General features: G+C 37.6%; 1 protein-coding gene across 1 annotated transcript in view; it reads right to left on the bottom strand.

Moving 5' to 3' along the window:
* Nucleotides 1–18,330, bottom strand: part of ARID4B (AT-rich interaction domain 4B) — a gene marked incomplete at both ends in the record, with an annotated part of 57,114 nt that overhangs the window by 1,810 nt on the left and 36,974 nt on the right. Inside the window, 6 exons of the mRNA XM_079550311.1 lie at nucleotides 514–729; nucleotides 1,331–1,444; nucleotides 3,079–4,287; nucleotides 5,943–6,135; nucleotides 6,962–7,046; nucleotides 13,448–13,696. Coding sequence (XP_079406437.1) covers nucleotides 514–729; nucleotides 1,331–1,444; nucleotides 3,079–4,287; nucleotides 5,943–6,135; nucleotides 6,962–7,046; nucleotides 13,448–13,696 — 2,066 coding nt within the window. The remainder of the gene's footprint in view (nucleotides 1–513; nucleotides 730–1,330; nucleotides 1,445–3,078; nucleotides 4,288–5,942; nucleotides 6,136–6,961; nucleotides 7,047–13,447; nucleotides 13,697–18,330) is intronic.

Raw genomic sequence — 18,330 nt, 5'->3', positions numbered from 1 at the left:
ATGCTGAGGAAGGGAGCTTAAATCATCTAGCATTTTGTCCATTTTCTCCTCTTTTCCTACTTCAATACTGCAATAACACACACAGGCAATGAAGAAGTTGCACTTACAGGAGCAAGTCATTAATAAAGGTACTGTGATGTTTTTCAGATAGATGTGTGATCCCTTCAACACTATGCTCACAGCCTGCTCTAAGGCCCTATAGCTGACTGACACAAACGTGCTGAAAGTTCTTATTACTAGGAATAGTAAACAGACTCTGGCTCACTTAAGCAAAACAGAAGAGAAAATAAGTTAGAAATGCCTGAATTTTTTAAACAAGCACTGGAACAGCAGGTGTGGTAATTTCCTGAATTGCAAAATAAAGCAAATGTTTTAAAACCAGGATTTAATCACAAAGTGAAGCAAAGTAGAGATAGAATCATTTTAAAGAAAAAAAGCAACAAACTTATCCCGCACAAAAAAATATTCTATATTTTAAGACCACATTCAGTACATTTTCAAGAAAATGCTTACACATTTGAAAACTCCACTTGTAAACTTTGGGCAAGCGATTATTCTGTTCTTTGAGATCAGAATCCTTCTCTCCATTTTTCCCACATTTTCCTGGAGATTGCGTTCTTGAAAGTGATTTGGTTTGGTGAGATTTCATGCCTGTAGAAACCAATTTTGCTGGCTGAGTCTTGGACACACTTTCACCAGCAGATAGTTCTTCACTATCACTGCTGTTGGCTGAAGAAACAAGACAACATATTACAAAATAAAATAGCCTTTCAGCCCAAAGCAAAGCTTATCAGAAGTTCCTCCTGTGCTGATTTTCATATGAAAGGAGTTTATCTGACTGAAATCTTTTTTACCCTAATATGATACAATTTTCTGGCATAAAAGCTGAGCACACAGACTTTTACATCACTGGTACCTAAAAATAAGATCACAACATGGGCAGAAAGTATGAAGTATAGTTATATCCAGGTCTGTTTCTCTTCTATTACATGAGATCACCACACAACAGATATTGCTATCTTTTTTCTTCCTGTGGTAACAAAGATCCCAGACCTACCAGGTGTGAAATATCACTATCCTTAGTCTTCCTGAATTACAAGCTATTAAACACCTCTAAGGCTGAAAACACCTCTAAGCTGTTTAATAGGTCTTGAAATGACACGAGACATTCAAAAACACTTTGGCATCCAGCAAAAGTAGTTTCTGCATTTAAACTGTATTAAGAATTCCATGATAAGGGCATAATTTATACACATAATTAACAGGTTTCTTCTACAATTGTTAAAAGAAACAATGCACATTTCATTTCACACTGAACTGCTGTACTTACTAGTTTTACTCTTCTTTTTGTTGTTCACAGAAGATGTTTTGTGGCTTCTTTTCTGCTTTTTTGAGGAGCTGCCTCCTCCCTGAGCATCTTTAAGTCTCTTTTGGCCTGCACAGACTACAATTGGAAAAAAATAAAAAATTAAATACTTGCATCTCTGTGTATTTTTCTCAACATCTCAGGAAAACACTTCAGAGCTTAAGCTTGCACAGCAATACAACTGTTCCTGTCTGCGCTTAACACTGCTCACCTGTCTACTTAGATTGAAAAGAGGAGGTAAAGAAAGATGGAAAATGGTTTGTTGGTTGGTGTGCACATCAGATGGCTGCAAGTGACTTCCTTCAATGTACTCCAGAATTTTTCTTGAACCATGTGGAATTTATATATTCTGTGTACATGCATATATAAACATGTGTACATCCATAGGCACAGATATATACACACACATACACAGACTTTTTTAATACAGTAAATCTTATCTGAATACATTTGTTTGAAAAAAATCAGGAACTCCTGAAACTGAAACATGTTGGAAAAAAACCGTTGCACTTCGAAGCTCTGGGAAAAAAAGCAACTATAATTTGTTATCAGTGATTACATTAATTGAACGTATCAAAACCTTAAGTTAGCATTTAAAAAACATCAGGCAACAGAAATGAGGCAAAAACAAAGAGAAAAAAAGCAAAGAAAAAAAATCTACTGGTATTTGTAACTACAATGGGAAAAAGCAGATTATACATCTATAAGCTGGTAAAGTAATGCAGGCTTTATTTACGGAGGTCTACAAATAGACCTCTTCCAAACTCTCCCCTGAACACCAAAGGGCTCTTTTGGAAGAATGCAACAAACGCAGAATCAGTAAAAGTATTCTGGGAAAATTAACTATTATTATACAACTGAGAAATAAAATCTGTGGAGATGAACGAATCACTTCTGTATTCAGGTTTACAGTCAGACACTTTTTCCTTACTTTCAGGCAGGTTAATGGTTTTTAGAAGCAGCTGTACTTCTCATGGAGCTTAAAACAGCCACCGCATGGCACACAAAATCTTTTGATCCAGTCTAGCAAATAGTTGAAAGATAGCATGCTGACATTACGTGGACAAGTGTTGACAGTGTTTAAGCCCTTTATTCTAGCGGCTCAAGTTGCGAACTTCAGTCTGCAAAATCATATCTGATATATTGCTAACCAGGTCAACACTTGTGATCAGCCAAGGTGTCTTTTTTCTTGCTACTGGTTATTTTTTGCTGTTTTCTATTAAAGAAGCTTGAAATGGCTGCCTGAGCATGCAGTGACAGGCACTGTTCTTGTCCGCCATAAGCAATAAAATTTTGTTTCTCTGTAAAGCTAAGAAGCAATACAATCTACTTGCAAGCAAGATATTTTTAAACGCATTCAGCTTGCTAGTACATTTTCCCTACACAAAATATTACAGTTCATTCCAGGCTGTTATCGCCACCTCTGGTATAAACTTTTTTCTTATATTCCTCATTAAAACTCATTTTTTCTTTTACTCCTCATTAAAACTAATGCAAAATCTTTCTGAAAGGCCAAGAAGCTTCCTGGCAGATTATCTTCTATTCAGTAGGTGATCATGCCATTTCTGCATTTCTACAGATCTGAAGTAGAGAGCCGGCTACTGCTTCCTTTCTTTTTCCAACAGTATAACCAAGACAATGAAAATATATCTAAAATGCAAAGAAAAAAAAAAAAAAGGTAGTTGAAGACACCTGTTTCTGCTTCCCTTTACCTTTTTCAGTATGCTCTGGCTCTGGTTGATTACTACTACTGGAGCTGACGCTGGCATCAAAACCTGTCGGAGAAATATTTCCCTCAGACTGGAGGTCTTGCAGCTCCCCTGCTACACTGTCCACTTCTATTGTGCTATCGGTTTCACTTTTAATGCTTCTTATTTCTTCTTGATTTGGTGGCAATGTCTCAGAGACAGCAACACTAGACTGATGTCTACTGTCTGTTACAGTTACAGACGAAGGTGATTCAGGAGTTGTAGGCGGAGTATTTAGCACTGAATTACTGCCGCTGCTTGGAAATTCAACTTTCTTTTCACCCATTTCAGCTGTTTTTTCCTCAACAGGTTTAACGTCCACACTAGATGGCAAAGGTTTTTCATGTTCAGAGCTGGGCAAAGAAATGTCTTCTTCTGCAAGAGTCTGAAGCTGCTCCTCTGCGGCAGCATCCTCTGGCGCAGCGTGTGGAGGGGAGGCAGCAGCTTCAGTGTCAGAGTCCGAGAACAATTCCTTCAGTGTTTTCTTCGGCCACTGTCCCTGAATACTCGACCAGACATCTTTTCGATCCTTTGCTCTGGTATTCTGAAGCCTTTCATCAGAGTTATTTAGAAGCTTTATTCTTTTCTCTGCCACTTCAGAAAATCCTGAGTAGAAAGTACTTGTCCGTAAAGATTTCCTTTTTTCTTCTAATCCATTGTACTTTTTAGTGGGAGTGATTTTCAGCTTAGATTTGTCTTCCTCATCTTCATCCGAGGAGCTGTTGCTGCTGTTTTCTAAACTAAGGGAATCTTTGTTTTTGGACTTCTCATCCTTTCTGTTAGGTGACACAGTCTTTAAAGATTCCTCTGCAACACAGTACCTTCGTTTACCACGTTTTACTTGTGGTTTTGCTGTTTTATCCCCAACCTCCTTTTTCACATCCTTTTTCTTTTTTGTGGCTTCATCTTCTCCATCAGAGTCAGTATCTTCAGATAACTCTTCCATCTCTTTTCGCAGTCTTTCAGGAGACTTGGATCCCGACTTGGGCACTACTGTATCTGGCAAAGCTTTAGTTTCCTCTGAGAGGGATGAACTGTCCTGCTCTTCTTTCAGACACAACTCATTTTTATCTTGGCTCACAGCTTCGTGCTGAGATTCCTCTTTGCCATCAGCATCCATGTTCTGGGCACTTTGGTCATCTTCTTGCTCACTGTCATCAGAACTTTCAGAAGCTGGTTAAAAATAAAATTAAAATGAGAGAGTGGGTCTTGATCTTGGTTACAAATGCTAAAAAAAATAAATAAAGAAAACTATATAGATATGATCACATGCTACAGGGATTTACGCATTTACATATTTAAATTGTATTTATAAATTGCACTAAATTATATTGTATATCTCCAGGAAGCACAGTGGGCTACAGCCTTCACCTAAACAACACTGGTTATAAACCCACACAATATCTACTTCTGCATGATAAACCAAAGCTTTATTCTTATCCTAATTACCAGCTCTCATTACCTTTTCTTTTTATTTATTTTTTTTAAAGAAGCCTTGTTGAAATACAGCTAGCTTAGAGAAGAGTGTACTGGCAGACAGATGAGAGATACAGAACAAAATATCTTGGCAAATGTTGTCTCAGATGTTTTTCTCTCATTATTTTCTTTTAAGATATGCAGGATCTTAATCTCTAGCTTAAGACTCAAACTGAAAGCAAGTTTTACAACACACTTCCATTTTTGTTCACACTTTCCAATTGAAAATTTATGGTAGAGATTATGGCTTAAAGTTCTGAAGTCTGGCACATAAAATGAACTTAAAATACTTTTCTCTCTCATGCCACAGTGCACCAAAACTACACTACTATTATAAGTACAAGAGATATGAAAAACCACCATGTAAAATAAAATCAAAAGAACTCCACTAATAAAAATAACAAAAAAGATGGGGTCCATCATTTTTTCCTCTCTATTTAGTCTGCTGTGCCCTTCAAAGGAAAGCCAAATAAGGTATTATTTATTCCAGTTCAATAAAAAAGACATGTAAAGTTTTGAGCAAACTGCTTTAAAATTGTGGGAAAATACTGTAATACAGTACAGCATTTCCTATTTCAAGGAAAAAAAGTTGTTTAAACTGACAGCATGAATCTATGTGGACTGAAAAGCAGAAAGAGTAACACAGCTAAAAAACATTCAGTTGTGTTTTTCTAAGGAAAAGGTGATTACAGAATAATTGTAACAAAGTCACATTCAACACAACTAATTGCTTTTTTGTAAGGTAACTGTTATTCCACCTCTGAATACGAAACCCAGTAACCAACATTACCAAATCTGAGGGTCTGAAAGGTTATTACATTCATGTAATTCTTGCAAGTCCTTAACCAAACTACACAGATCATATACTGTTTCTTTTTTTTTCTGGAGGCATGCAGGAAACTGACAAGGAAGAGAAGCAACCAGTCATTGCAGATCTGCTGTAAAGGCATAGGAAGTGGGAAGCCAAGCTAGGAACAGCAGATGTGCTGATACAACACCTAGCTTCATTAATTCAATTTTTCAAGAGAAGAAATATTTATGGAACTTTTAGAACCCAGTGAATCAAAACTTAAAATTTAGAAATAACACAGGAAGGAAAAATGCTTGGCTGTGTATCAAAGAAAACGATGCCAGAAGAATGCAGTTCTTAAAACTTTACATACTCTGAGTCCACAATGCCCATTTTCAGAAAACACAAATACAGCTTCTGTTCAAGGCTTATTTCTGAAGATGATGTCACAGTGAAAGAGACGGCCAGACTGAGACGTGCACAGTTGCATCATTTACTCTACACTGTCATTTACTACATTTAAAAGTAACGGTACAGAATCCAAAAAGTTAATGTACAATACCTTGAAGCCCATTAATGATAGAAGTAATTTCTATCGATTTAACAGGAGCTTGTTCACTATTTTTGGCTTCAGTGCTATCGAGTTTGGACCCAGTCTCTGGTGAAGTGCTGGCATGAAAGGGTGGCTTCGATGAACGTCGTAATTTACAGTTTTTTGGAGAGTACTTCTCTTCCTTTTCTTTGTCAATTTTATGCTGCGGGAAAGATAAGATTAAAAACACTTCAAGCATATTTCTCAACATAGAATACAGTCAAGACATGCTTAGAATTATCTTGAACGTTCAACCTGAAAAGAAAAGCTTCCCCCTGCTTAAAAGATGAGAAACACTTTTCTCCGATGACCCATGCTGAAATATTTGTACCAAGGACAGGAACAAAGTCAGTGCTACCACAAAAGGGAAAGCAAACACAGCCAGTGTTGCCTTGGCACCACTGGATGTCAGACCAGCAGGTACAAGTGCCACAGGGCGTGACAGGATTCTGATTGTCACAAGGGGCAGGGAACTCTGGGACAACACTCAGATACCAGAGGCATCAAAACGTTGGGAAAAAGGAGGAACATGCTGACATCTGTGGCAGAAGGAAAAGCTTCCTAGCCTTCCATTGCTCAACAAAGAATGTACCATAACCTACGCCTAAACATCAGTTTCAGGAGAGTGACTTTTGAAAGAAATACTATGAGGTAAAATTCCAAAGAAAAAGTCCCATACGTAAGGACTACTCATATGTATGCTTTCCAGACAGCAGAGGGAGCTCCCAGATTCCAGTCCCAGAGTCACTCCCAAGCACTGATGGATCTTCTTTGTTTCTTTAAGAGCATACATAAAATCTCACAAGACATATAGGAAAGAGAAGCTTCCCTCCACACCCTCTAAGTGAAAGAATAAAACTGAGTACAAGTTTCAGCTTTTGCTGTCATACATTTTTTTAGGTCTATCAAAAGAAAGGGATAGGGGGAAGAGTTTAAGAATACATTAAACCAAAGGTGGGGAGGAACTAGGGAGAAGGGAGAGAAACTACCTTTATTTTCTTTCGATGCTTAATTTTTGGTACATTTTTATCAGCTGGTCTCACTATCTTGTCTGCCTTTATCCATTCATCATACCTATAAACAAAAAATTGTACACATTTATGTTTTTAAGCAGATTAACACCTCATAAAATAAATTAATGGAGGAAAAGTATTAGCAATATAAAAAAAAGACTAGAATTTAAAGAAAGAAGTTATTAGTATAAGTAAAGTCATTAGCATAGCTTTCAGAATGTAGAATTTAAGTTAAGGGTCAATTCTTAACATGTTTGAGCATATAGGACAAAGTTTCCTTACACTGATGGGCAGGAGTCAAAATTAACACTTCCCAGCCTGGGTGGAACAGGAGGTTCATTTGCACAGTGAAACAAACTACCAGAAATGTGTTCTATATGAATCTACAGGAGATGGACTTTGTGTAGAAGCTGTATCTCCTTAGCTATAAATTCTCACAGCTACATAGCATGTAAAAAGTTAACAAAAATCTCCTCCCAGCTCTGCTAAAGCGCTCTGCTGAGTCACTAGCACTTGGGAATCGCTAACTCCTGAGTCACTTGCTCTTAACACTAACACTTTCCAACTCATTTCCAGTTCAGGTTTTCCATTCTATCTCAGAATGATGCTAGCCAATCATACATACCACGAGCATCAAACAATAGATGCTGTTACTGCCTAAAGCCACACATGTTAAATACAAATATCAGATCAAAGAAACATGTTCTGAGCAGGAATATCCTTTCCACATAGAACTACGCTTCCCATTTTCATCGCATATTTCTGAAAAACTGCAAGAATCAATGCTATTTTGCATTAAAAAAAACCTTTAAAAGCAAGCATAATTTGTTGTCCTACTTCAACTGTAAATTCAATAACCTTAATCTAATTAAGAAAGAGGTCAGCTAGAAAATTAATATGTATTCACTTCTGCCTTAGTGTAAAGCCACAAAAATAGAGTCCTTTAAGTAAAACATGAAAATGGAGAGAAAGAAACCTACCAAAACCACACCCAAAGAACTAGTACAAAATGGAGCAGACACATAATGCGTTCATCACCATGCTAGCTTTCCAGCTGGCCTTATTTGACCACCTGCTGATACAGGTCCAATTCAACTTCTTCATAACTACTGCCAATTATATCTACAATACTGACAAGTTAAAAACAATTACTTTTAAAAAGAAAGTGTATATGTTTCCAACTCACTTTCCTATATACTCCAAGATCTAAGCAAAGGATATCAAAAACAAACACAACTTTTTCTTTTTTTTAAACTCATATTTCACATAATACAGTAAAAAACACTTTAAAACATGATTTAGAAAGCAGAAATTATCTTTCTATAGATTAGCAGTAGTCTCTGACAACATCCAAAGGATTTATTTTTCTTTTCCAGTGAGTGACAACAGAAACACGAGTTCCAAGATTAACAGCAGATCCCACAGCTATAAAATACTGAGATTACCTATGCTGCTGCAGATAGGGTACCGTGTGCAGGTGAAATGTATGTGGATAGGTTCAGATTTCTCTACAACACCTAAATGAAACTCTTCAGAGTTTTACTCATGAGAGTAAATCCATAACCATAGCGGTTTCAAGTCAGAGCTGTCATCTCAAATTCTGAAGATTGATATGTCACCTTCTTTACCACAGGACCACCTTTTAGATAAACATACATCCTAAAGCACCAATCTCAAACAGGTAAATAAGAACCAGCAGTTTGTTGCATATGTGGTAAGGACAGGAATGTTCAGAGGTCATATATCACAGTGTGAGCACCCTCACTGGGCTGCAGGTGGTGCCCATTTCAAAGCAGCTGAGACTCCAAGACACTGCCCTTCTTGCCACCTTTGATGTGACTGGAGTACACCAAGGGGCTGGTAGCTGTGCACTGATACCTGCTTCACCCCCTAGACCACAGCTAGCAAGCTGTGCCTTCTCCCACTCCACAGCCACTTTCTGAAGACTGAGGCATCCTCAGATTCCCACTATATAAATGGATAAGGAAGGGAGGATGCAGCACTCTAGTGCGTTAGGGGTCTGGGCATCAAATCTGGTGACCGTTATTAAAAGTGGAAAAAAACATCTAGAGGGACTAAATGTACCATACTATTTTAATGGAAAGCATTGGATGGAAAAAAAAAAACAACAACAAAACTATTCCTGTTGGACTATGAGAAATTTGAAGGCTATTTGAAGCAGCCTTTCCTAAAGTCAAAGATGTGCTTTCATGAAGAAATATTGCAAAGTAGACTGCCAAATGGCCTTTGCAATCCACATAAATATAAGATTTCATTAGGTCTAAATGCATGCAGAAAAACTGCTCCAGGATTTGACAAATGTACAGGGAAAGGCAATTATTCTAATAGTGCCCTTTCTGCCTGTTATGTTATCATGAGAAAAAAAACCTGTTTTCTTATTGGAAATGCATGCTGCAAGTGAATACAACCTTCGACATAGGCAAAGACTGCTCTGCACATGAAGTCAGTCCTGTATTCCCTGTTAGGCCCACAGCTGAGAGACATGGGGCGCAATGAAGTGATGGAGTAAATCTCTTATGACTCTGCATTTGCCTATCTGTAGACATCACTGGGTCTTAAAACATTACTTACCAGAAGCATTAGTCACAGCTCACGTGAGAAAAGCACAAACTGAAAATCAGTAACAGCCACAGTTCCTCACCAGAACATATCCTGCTTTGCTCTGACCGTAAATGTAACAGCAGCTCCTGCAGGAAGCTCCAGCATTACAGAGCCCAGCAGCCTGCTCTGAGAAGCCAGGTTCCCACTTTTCATTCCTCTGCAGGGCACAACCTATGTTCACTGCCTACATCAGCTCCCAAGAGCAAGCAGCTGGGGTGCATGGGGGAAGAAGGGAAGATAGGTATTGGTTCCTAAGCGAGTCTTAGGAAGAGATTTGTTTGAGATCCAAGCTGGATGATTTATTAATTAATTTATTTAAAGTTTTCATATAAATAAAGCTGAAATAACAACTTCTTTGTTATAACGAAATGAAGGCAAAGGTGAACCAGTAAAGAGTGAAAATTTCCTGCCTTACTGGTTAAAATAAATGCCTTCCAGAAAGTTGGGTTGAACTGGAAAGAAGAAATGCACAGTTATATAGTGAAAACCTAGCTGGTGCTTTGCATGGAGATATGTACTGTTTCTGTGATAACTACACATATAAATCACAAGCTACAATAAACAATAACATATACTCAGAAGACAAGTGATTACAAGGGACTAGTAAACCTTAGAAAATTCACTAAGAAGTTCCAGTATATTGTCTTTATCAGCTAACATCAAGGAATCAAATGTTTTCAGTGGCTGCAATCAAAGAAACAAGGAGATTATTTAGGCTGATAACCTAATATTGGAGTATTAGGTTTTCATTTACTTAGTTTTTAATAATTCTCCTCCATGACATGTACTGCTCTAAAGCACTCTAAAATCTGGCAACACAAGTTCCTTTAATTCCAGGGATGGACTGCTAAGTACAAAACCTGTATACTGTTAATGCTTCAACAAACCAAGATTAAAAGTAACATTTTCAAATAGATATTTCTGGAGGAGATTAACATTAAAAAGTTGAAAATAATTAATGATAGTCTTAAACACTCGTAATGTTCAAGAATATCTTGTGATAGCATGCCATCTAACAGAATTGAAGTTACAGTACCATTTCAAAAGTGTTACTCATCTGTTTTTCATCACTGGGACCATACTGCAGAGGAAACAGCCCTCAAAAGCTTAAACAATGACTTCTGACCTACATTGGCAGCCAGAAGCTACAACAATGACAGAAGGAAATGGCACCAGGGGCTCCAGAGAAGTTTGTTTCATATGAAGCATGCATAATCAAGAATGTAACTGTTCCTGTTAAAAAGCTACAAAATACAGTTTCTCTCATGAGAGCTTTCTAGCCAAAACGTGATAACGTATGGAGCTCTCTAACAGGGTACAGATGTTTGCTGTTCCCTTTCACAACAAGTCAGGCCTCACTGCACACTACTGCTCTGTACCTTCATCAGAAAGGAGCATCACCTGAATTTCACAAGCTAACAGCAAGGTCATTTAGCACAGCTACACGTTGTTGTCCAACTCTATTCCATCTCCACACTTCTAGACACTATACTGGCAAAGTTTTGCGGTGGTGACACTGGTTCTAGAGAATTAAACATGATAAATAGGGCAAAATATCAAATCTACCAAACACCGTTCCAAATACACCAAAGCACATGCACACACAATTATTCAGGAAATAAACAGGAAAGTTGGCTTTAAGGGACAGGAGGCAGACATAATTAAGAATTCCCGGGACCTCAGCATACTCCCTGACCTAATGTTGCAGCCCTTGCCCCCCCCAAGCACGTAAGCAAGGAACACAGCTATAACGAATAAGGAGAAGAGGCAATCGCAACCTACCCTAGTAAAGCAATTACTTTTCCAGGTTGTGAAAGCCAGATCAAGTTATCACATCATATCGTACAAGACTTGTCTTTACAGTACTAAAATATCAAAGCGTTCAGATGCTGTCTTAAGCTCAGACTTACTGTCAAATGCCAAAAGTTAAATAATTTCACGTTAAACAAATTAGCCATATTTCACAGTCTAGACACAGTCCCATAGAGATAAATCACCATCATTGGTATATTTTCAGTGAAAATAATCCTGCCTCCCAGCCCCTTTCAGTGGGCTTTTCTGGAATCCCAAGAAAATAAATGCAAGTCCTGATGCCAGAAAAAAAAGAAAAAAAGAAAAAAAAGACCCTTTTGACCTCTGGAATGAGTACAAACTACTAAAAATGCTTTTCTTATTAGATATACCGTAGTCACAGAAAAAAATGCCTCTGATACCCATCTGTGTATTTGTTTAAAACACAGAATTGTAGAGTTAAAAAAAACAACAGGATTGTGATTTCTCCTTTAATAATCATTATGCTGCATTCCCTACGATGAAGGCTCACCTCTACCTTCTCTTCATTCTTAAAATGGCTTTGCTTAAATGAAACTCTGATCATCCCACATCATAGCATGTATTTAGTAATATTTACTCTAAAAGAAAAATAAATTTTATGTTTACACAAACATTCCAAAACAGAAGTCTAAAACAAATACAACCTCAGGACGGTAATTCTCTGCGAGGACGGTGCAAATTTCATCAACTTACACCCTTCCCCTAACAAAGGAACTGCATCACTTAAAATCCTATAGGCTGCATTCCCTTTATTTGGGCATTTTAAGGCTCAGACTTCATTGCCACAAAACTTACAAAAGCTGCCTGAAATCAGTGTATGTGAAAGACCATATTCCTGTAGATCAACACATACGTAGATTAAAATTCTACAAAAGCTTGCTGTGAAAACTCGAAATATTGAGATGTTACTCCTCAGCAGTGGACCTGGAAATATAGACACAGAGAGGTATATTCAAGGGAGAGAGAGAAAAGTCATCTGCAACCATGACTATTGCTAGCACTGAATGAATGAGATCTGTCCTGACCTCTTGGTCAGAGGTAGGATGGTAAAGTCCAGATGACAGTAGGTCATAAGAGCCTCAGACTTTCTGGAAGAGTAGAAGAATAAAAACAACAACAAAAAAAGACTACAGTCTGAGGTACTTGTGGGCTGTGATTTTTATTTTTATTTTTTTTTAAAGCTCTGTGAACACAGTAATGAAGTTTTAAAGATGACAGCTGAGGAGAATGAGCAGATACACTGAAACTGAGGAAAAAAGCAGAAGACTGGGTAACTGGCTTAAAAGCCAATAAGAACATTTAGCTTTCTCTGCTGTTGTCAGAGTTTTGTCAAGTTTTTAATAGCAAAAAAAGAGTTTTAAATGAAAATAAAAACATTAATGCTTCAATTTATTTCTATTAGTGCTACATTAAAGACACTAAAAAGCATATAATCTGAAATGTATTAAGAAAAACATAAGAAGCCAGTGGGCTAAGAAGAGTCTGCTTTGTAAGCATGAGACTGCTGGGGACAGGTGGCGAAATAGACCTCAAAGAAATGCAATTATTTGCTGCACACTAATTTGCCATCAAGAATGTTGTACTTCTCCTGCTAAACAGCATACTGCTAAGGTACTCTCTGCTACTCTGAGAAGAGCGTGTATGCAGACTCAACTAAGTGCAATACTCAAATATTGTACGAGGAAAAAAATTGGTTTAAGAGATCCAGAAGAGGAATTTATGAAAGAGTGGACTGTCACTTGCTGTATGGGGAGATCTAAAAATGAGATAACAGCGAAAGAAGCCTTCTCCAAGCAAGACATGTTAAGATGATCTTGTAAATAACTAAAGCTCTGCATTTTTACGATGCTAAAAATCTAATAGTTTCATACAGTACAATGCCCTTCACAGAACACCAATACGGAAAGTTTAGGACTTCAGATCTCTGTATTCATTTAGTTTTTCATAGTACTCAAGTGTATTTAAGTTGTAATTCAAGAAGCATTCACTAACTAAAACTCAAGTTACCTCACGTTCCATCCACAGTAGTGCACCAAGTAAAGGACTTCTCCACCTTCGATGTCAGAATCTTTAATACTAGCTTCATACATTTTTTGATTTTTCCCTCTTCCGTACCGCACTTGGACTTTCATGCCTGGTGGATAGCATTCAAACTCTTCTTCCTCAATGTTATTGCTGTCTTCTTCCTCCTCCTCCTCTTCTTCCTCCTCCTCTGCTTCTTCTTCATCTTCATCTTCTTCCTTATTCGTGTCATCTCTTGAAAGGTTTAAAAAATTGTAGAGTTAATATGAGATACTTGATAAGCTTTTCAGTTCCAAACCACATATATTGATAAATATTGTGGATGCATTAGAGACTGGGAAACAGCAGGCTCCAAATATGCGAAACTGCACTGCCTGCGATTAATATCAGTAAAATAGGATACAGCAATACACACAAAATCCAGTGATAGTATGGTGCAAAAATGACTGGCCTGTAAGAAAATCTAAAGAAAAAGATGTCATCCATCAAAATCTGTTCGAGCAGAAGTTGTTCAAACTCATCTTTTTACGATTCTTCATGCAAGTCCCTCTAAGTCTTTTTTTAAAAAAAAAAAAAAAAAAAGTCAAACTCATCCTTCTCAATATAAAATTTCCTATTCTGTTTTTTAGCTTAGAAGTTTTATAAGCACTTCTTGAAACTTGCTTCCCCAAAAGATCTGTGCTCTTTTCTAATCAATTCTCTCTAGTATTTTAAAGTGCAACCAAAACCAGATATTAAGAAAAAAAGGGGAAAAAAACCACACTAAGCAAAAAACCCCAAAACACTACGAGATTATTTAGCAAATCAAGAAACCTGCACTAATACACAACCTTGTCATTCTTTGCCAATTACATATACAAAAAGTCTTCTAAATATAAATCAAACTTGCATTCACTTATTGCAGGTGTCCACTGTTTTCAAAAGTAAGCCAATTCTAAATACTTGTTTAGACATTTAGACCAATTTTCAGAAGCACTAAGAACTCAAAAAACTTTCTGGTCCTGTCAGTGGCACACACAGGCTGCTCAGTGGTTCTGGAAATAATCTCCAACAAGATTAGAGAGGCAAAGTACAAAAGTTAATGGGGAAAGTATCTTCTAATCTTAAATTGCTTTACCAATTATTATTATTGGCCTTTACACAACCCTAATCCCACTCTGCGCAGCACAGAACAGATCAGAGCCTCTCACTAAATCTGCAATAATTATAGAACAATGATGATTTAAAACTTGCTGCATGGAACAGATGCATTTGGATGTGTTACAAACTGGGTAAGAAGAAGTAGGTGATGCTCCAAGTCTGATTCACACCTACATTTAAGTTAAGCTCACAAATATAGAAGTCTGTAATCTAAATCTTCCTTTGATATTTTCAGTAGAAAATGATCAAACTGAGCTTTACTTCTGCAAAAGGATCAAAAAGCACTTTTATTATTCAAATGTTTATTAGAAACAATGTTATTATTACTTCATTAGCTCAAAAGAGAATTCAAAGCAATAAGCCAAACTCAGCTCCAGCATAACCACAATAACATAAAGAAATTACTTCAGAAATGAATGTTGTACACACAGAAATGAATGTACACACATACTCACGTACCGTGAGACAAATGCTAGAATTCCCACTCTGTGTATTAACTACATTGGATAGTAAAAAAAGTATGAATAAATACATATTGCATTCATGCAGCTTTTATGTTGCATGGTCCAGTTTGGTTCTGTAGAGCCAAAATTCTTAGTCGTATATTTTTGGAAGGGTACCTTGCTGTGGAGCTAAAAACTGCAACACAAATGAAAAAGCTTTGAAAGCTCATTTCATCTCCACTGCACACTGTGTGGCAAAATCTACTTCCCAAACAAATCATTACTACAGCTCCTCAAAGGCTGTAATAAAAGTCCTGAACAGAATTCTACAGCAGAAAGCACCAGCCAGTAATTTGAATGCTCTTGAATAACACTTTGCTGCACTCAAAGTTCCTAGCTAATTTCAGCTTAATATTTGTTGTCATTCAAAAGCAAAGAGCCTACACTGCTTCATGAACAAGACAAACTTGTGATTTTCCACTACTGAAAAGACTTTCCAGAATTGCAATAAAAACAAGTTTTGCTATACGTTATTGTTATTATTCCTCTTCAAGCACCAGTGGTACAATCCTTGAATGCATGGCTCTAAGGAAGATGCAGGGTTTTCCAGAAACTGGCAATTATGGTGCCAGTAGCTCTTTCGGAAGCTGGACAAGCTTGGAGTCTCTCTCACATTAATACTATCTGACTTCCTTGGCATCTCAAGGATATAACTTGTTTTTTTGTGTGTTTGTTTTTTTTTTTGTCTTTTTTTTTAAATAAAGACTCATGACAATGCCAGGACTTCTCTGGAAGTCATGTGAAACTCGCCAAGAACAAGATTAATTTGGATGGCACAGTGGATGTGGAGAACAAACTGTACATAGGCAGAGGGAAATGTTGGAAACAAAGGCAAAAGAGAAGCAGAGATGGTTGCAATTTTAAAAAGACTGTTCCAGTGAGTTGTCCGGTTAGTGATCATAAGCTAGAGATGCTAGGAAGCCAAACAAAAGCAAAGAATGTTCATCTTTTTGGAGCAAAAAAATTTGTGTACTCACACAGCTCCTGAAAAAATAAAGCACATTCCAATGGTTGCAAGACGAAGAAAAGAGATCTTGTTCTGTAAGGCCACAGAAAGCTCAAACCTGGCAGTGCAGATGAAGAAGTTATGACTGCCACGAAGCAGAGTTTTGTAAGAAAACTGATTGCAGCCATTCAGCATGCACACCAATAACCTCATTTGTCCATTGATATTTGCACGATGATATCCAATTTCTTTTAATGCTCTTTAGGAAAAGAAGGGAAACAAGCCTCTTGACAGCAGACAAGAATTAACTTAAGTAAATAATAACAGATACTGAGCAGCACTTGCCACAAAGCTGCAACAATGTGAATGGCCCAAGCAGCAGCTGATGAAGGAAGGCAGTACATGCACATTGTGTAAGAGGAATACAAGTGTAACTGTGTCCCAGAAATCTAAAATGCACCAGAAAGCTTACTGGGAAGACAGAGCATTTCCATTTGCAACTGTGGATAATGGAATACCCTCACTCTATCTCCTAATGGATGGGAGTGTAAACCTTCAGAAGCAGAACTATGAATTGGAATGCAGCAACACTTGCTAGAAACACAGTAAAATCATTCAGGTGTCCAGGTCACACAATCACTGCATACAGTGAGATCCCAAAGGCAATCTGAAAGAGTTGAAAAGCTAAAAACCGAGTGTTAAAAAAAAAACAAACAACCACATGTAGCAGGTACTTCTCACTCAGTATAAACAAGTAATACCAACAAACCCAAGCATGGGTAAGTACAACAACAATCATGGTAATAGATGAAACAGCACATGCTACTACACCATAAAAGGAACTGCAGTAATGTGCAAACTTATTTCATTCCTCCCTTCTCCTTATCTCTGGCACAAGCTTACAGCATCCTCCCAAAGCTCAGGTGAAAGCACAGGGCAGGCTGAGAGCCACTACATCAGCCATACCTCCCAGGATCCCTGCTGTGCAGCAACCCCAGCCCTGTGCCAACGCACTTCCCTCTGACACCATGCTGGGGCTCACGGCAGGTGAGATAGCAAATGCAATATTTTTCAGAGTTATTCTAAAACTTGAGGAAGCAAGATTATTTCAATTATTGGTTCAATTAAGTCATTACAGTTAATTGAATCACTAGCAGAAATAAACTTCAGCGTAATTGACACTTCAAATTCAGCAATTAGCTTCTATTTTTGTTCCTCCCCCTCCACTTTTTTCTCATTCTAGAGTATTAATTAACCTCTGCTTCATCATAGTACAGAGCTGAAAAACGTCAGGTCTCCTCCTTCCTTTGACTTTTCAACTATAGCTTAATGGCAGAGAAGCCATTAAGACCTGCATCTATACCATAACACTAGAATCTTGTGTTTAATTAGTAATATTAATAAGAGTAAAAAAAAATCCACCAATATTCTTCTTCACTGTGAAGTTATAAAGATAACCTAAAATAAAGCTCTAAGGTCCAAAGGCTTCTGTCTATATCCAAAGAAAATCTGAACAAACACATGGTTGTGGGCCCATTGCTCTGCAAGAGGGGAGAAGCACAACCTTGAATCTGAATCACAGAGGGAAGAGGTCAGCACGCTTCAGCTGTACAAGCACGTGCTACGAAAATTATCTTCTACTGCCATGGAGAAGACAAATGAAAGAACCTCAAGTTATTGCTTCTATTAATTCAGTCAAGTTTTTAAGGAACTTTTAGACACTGAGGGGGTAACGAATGGCCCAGAAGCCTGGCTGAGGAATGCAGCACTTTTCATTTTTATGGCACGGGCTCCCACACAGCATGAGAACACCTCCTGTTTGATGAATGTTTAAAGGCTCCACCCAAGCACATCTGTCTCAGTGACAGCTACCAGGGTTAATAACTTCCACAGTGACCATAAGCTGGGTGTGATGACGGAACTACTTTTTCCGTATCAGAGAAGCCTCCCTCCAGTTTAAGACAAGGCATGCTTCAGAGCAGTGCATTTACACTGCCGCTATCCACATTGTTATTGTGCCATTAGCAGTTTATTGCAGTATGAAAAGCAGGCAATACACAGATGTGTGCATTACTGCATACTCTACATTAAGAAAACGATCAGACATTGTTTCTCAAAACATGACTATAGAAAAACTTCATTCTACTATAAGTGGCAGCTGGAATACACAAATATAACATGCATTGCAGTAACAGCACAGAAATATGTTCCTATAAATGAAACTACCTAAATACACTGCTTTTTTTTTTGCATACATATCAACAGTCTAAGATTCAGAA

The sequence above is a fragment of the Tetrao urogallus genome, assembly GCF_951394365.1.
Source record: "Tetrao urogallus genome assembly, chromosome: 2".
Taxonomy (NCBI): domain Eukaryota; kingdom Metazoa; phylum Chordata; class Aves; order Galliformes; family Phasianidae; genus Tetrao; species Tetrao urogallus.
This window is presented reverse-complemented; position numbering and strand designations above follow the sequence as displayed.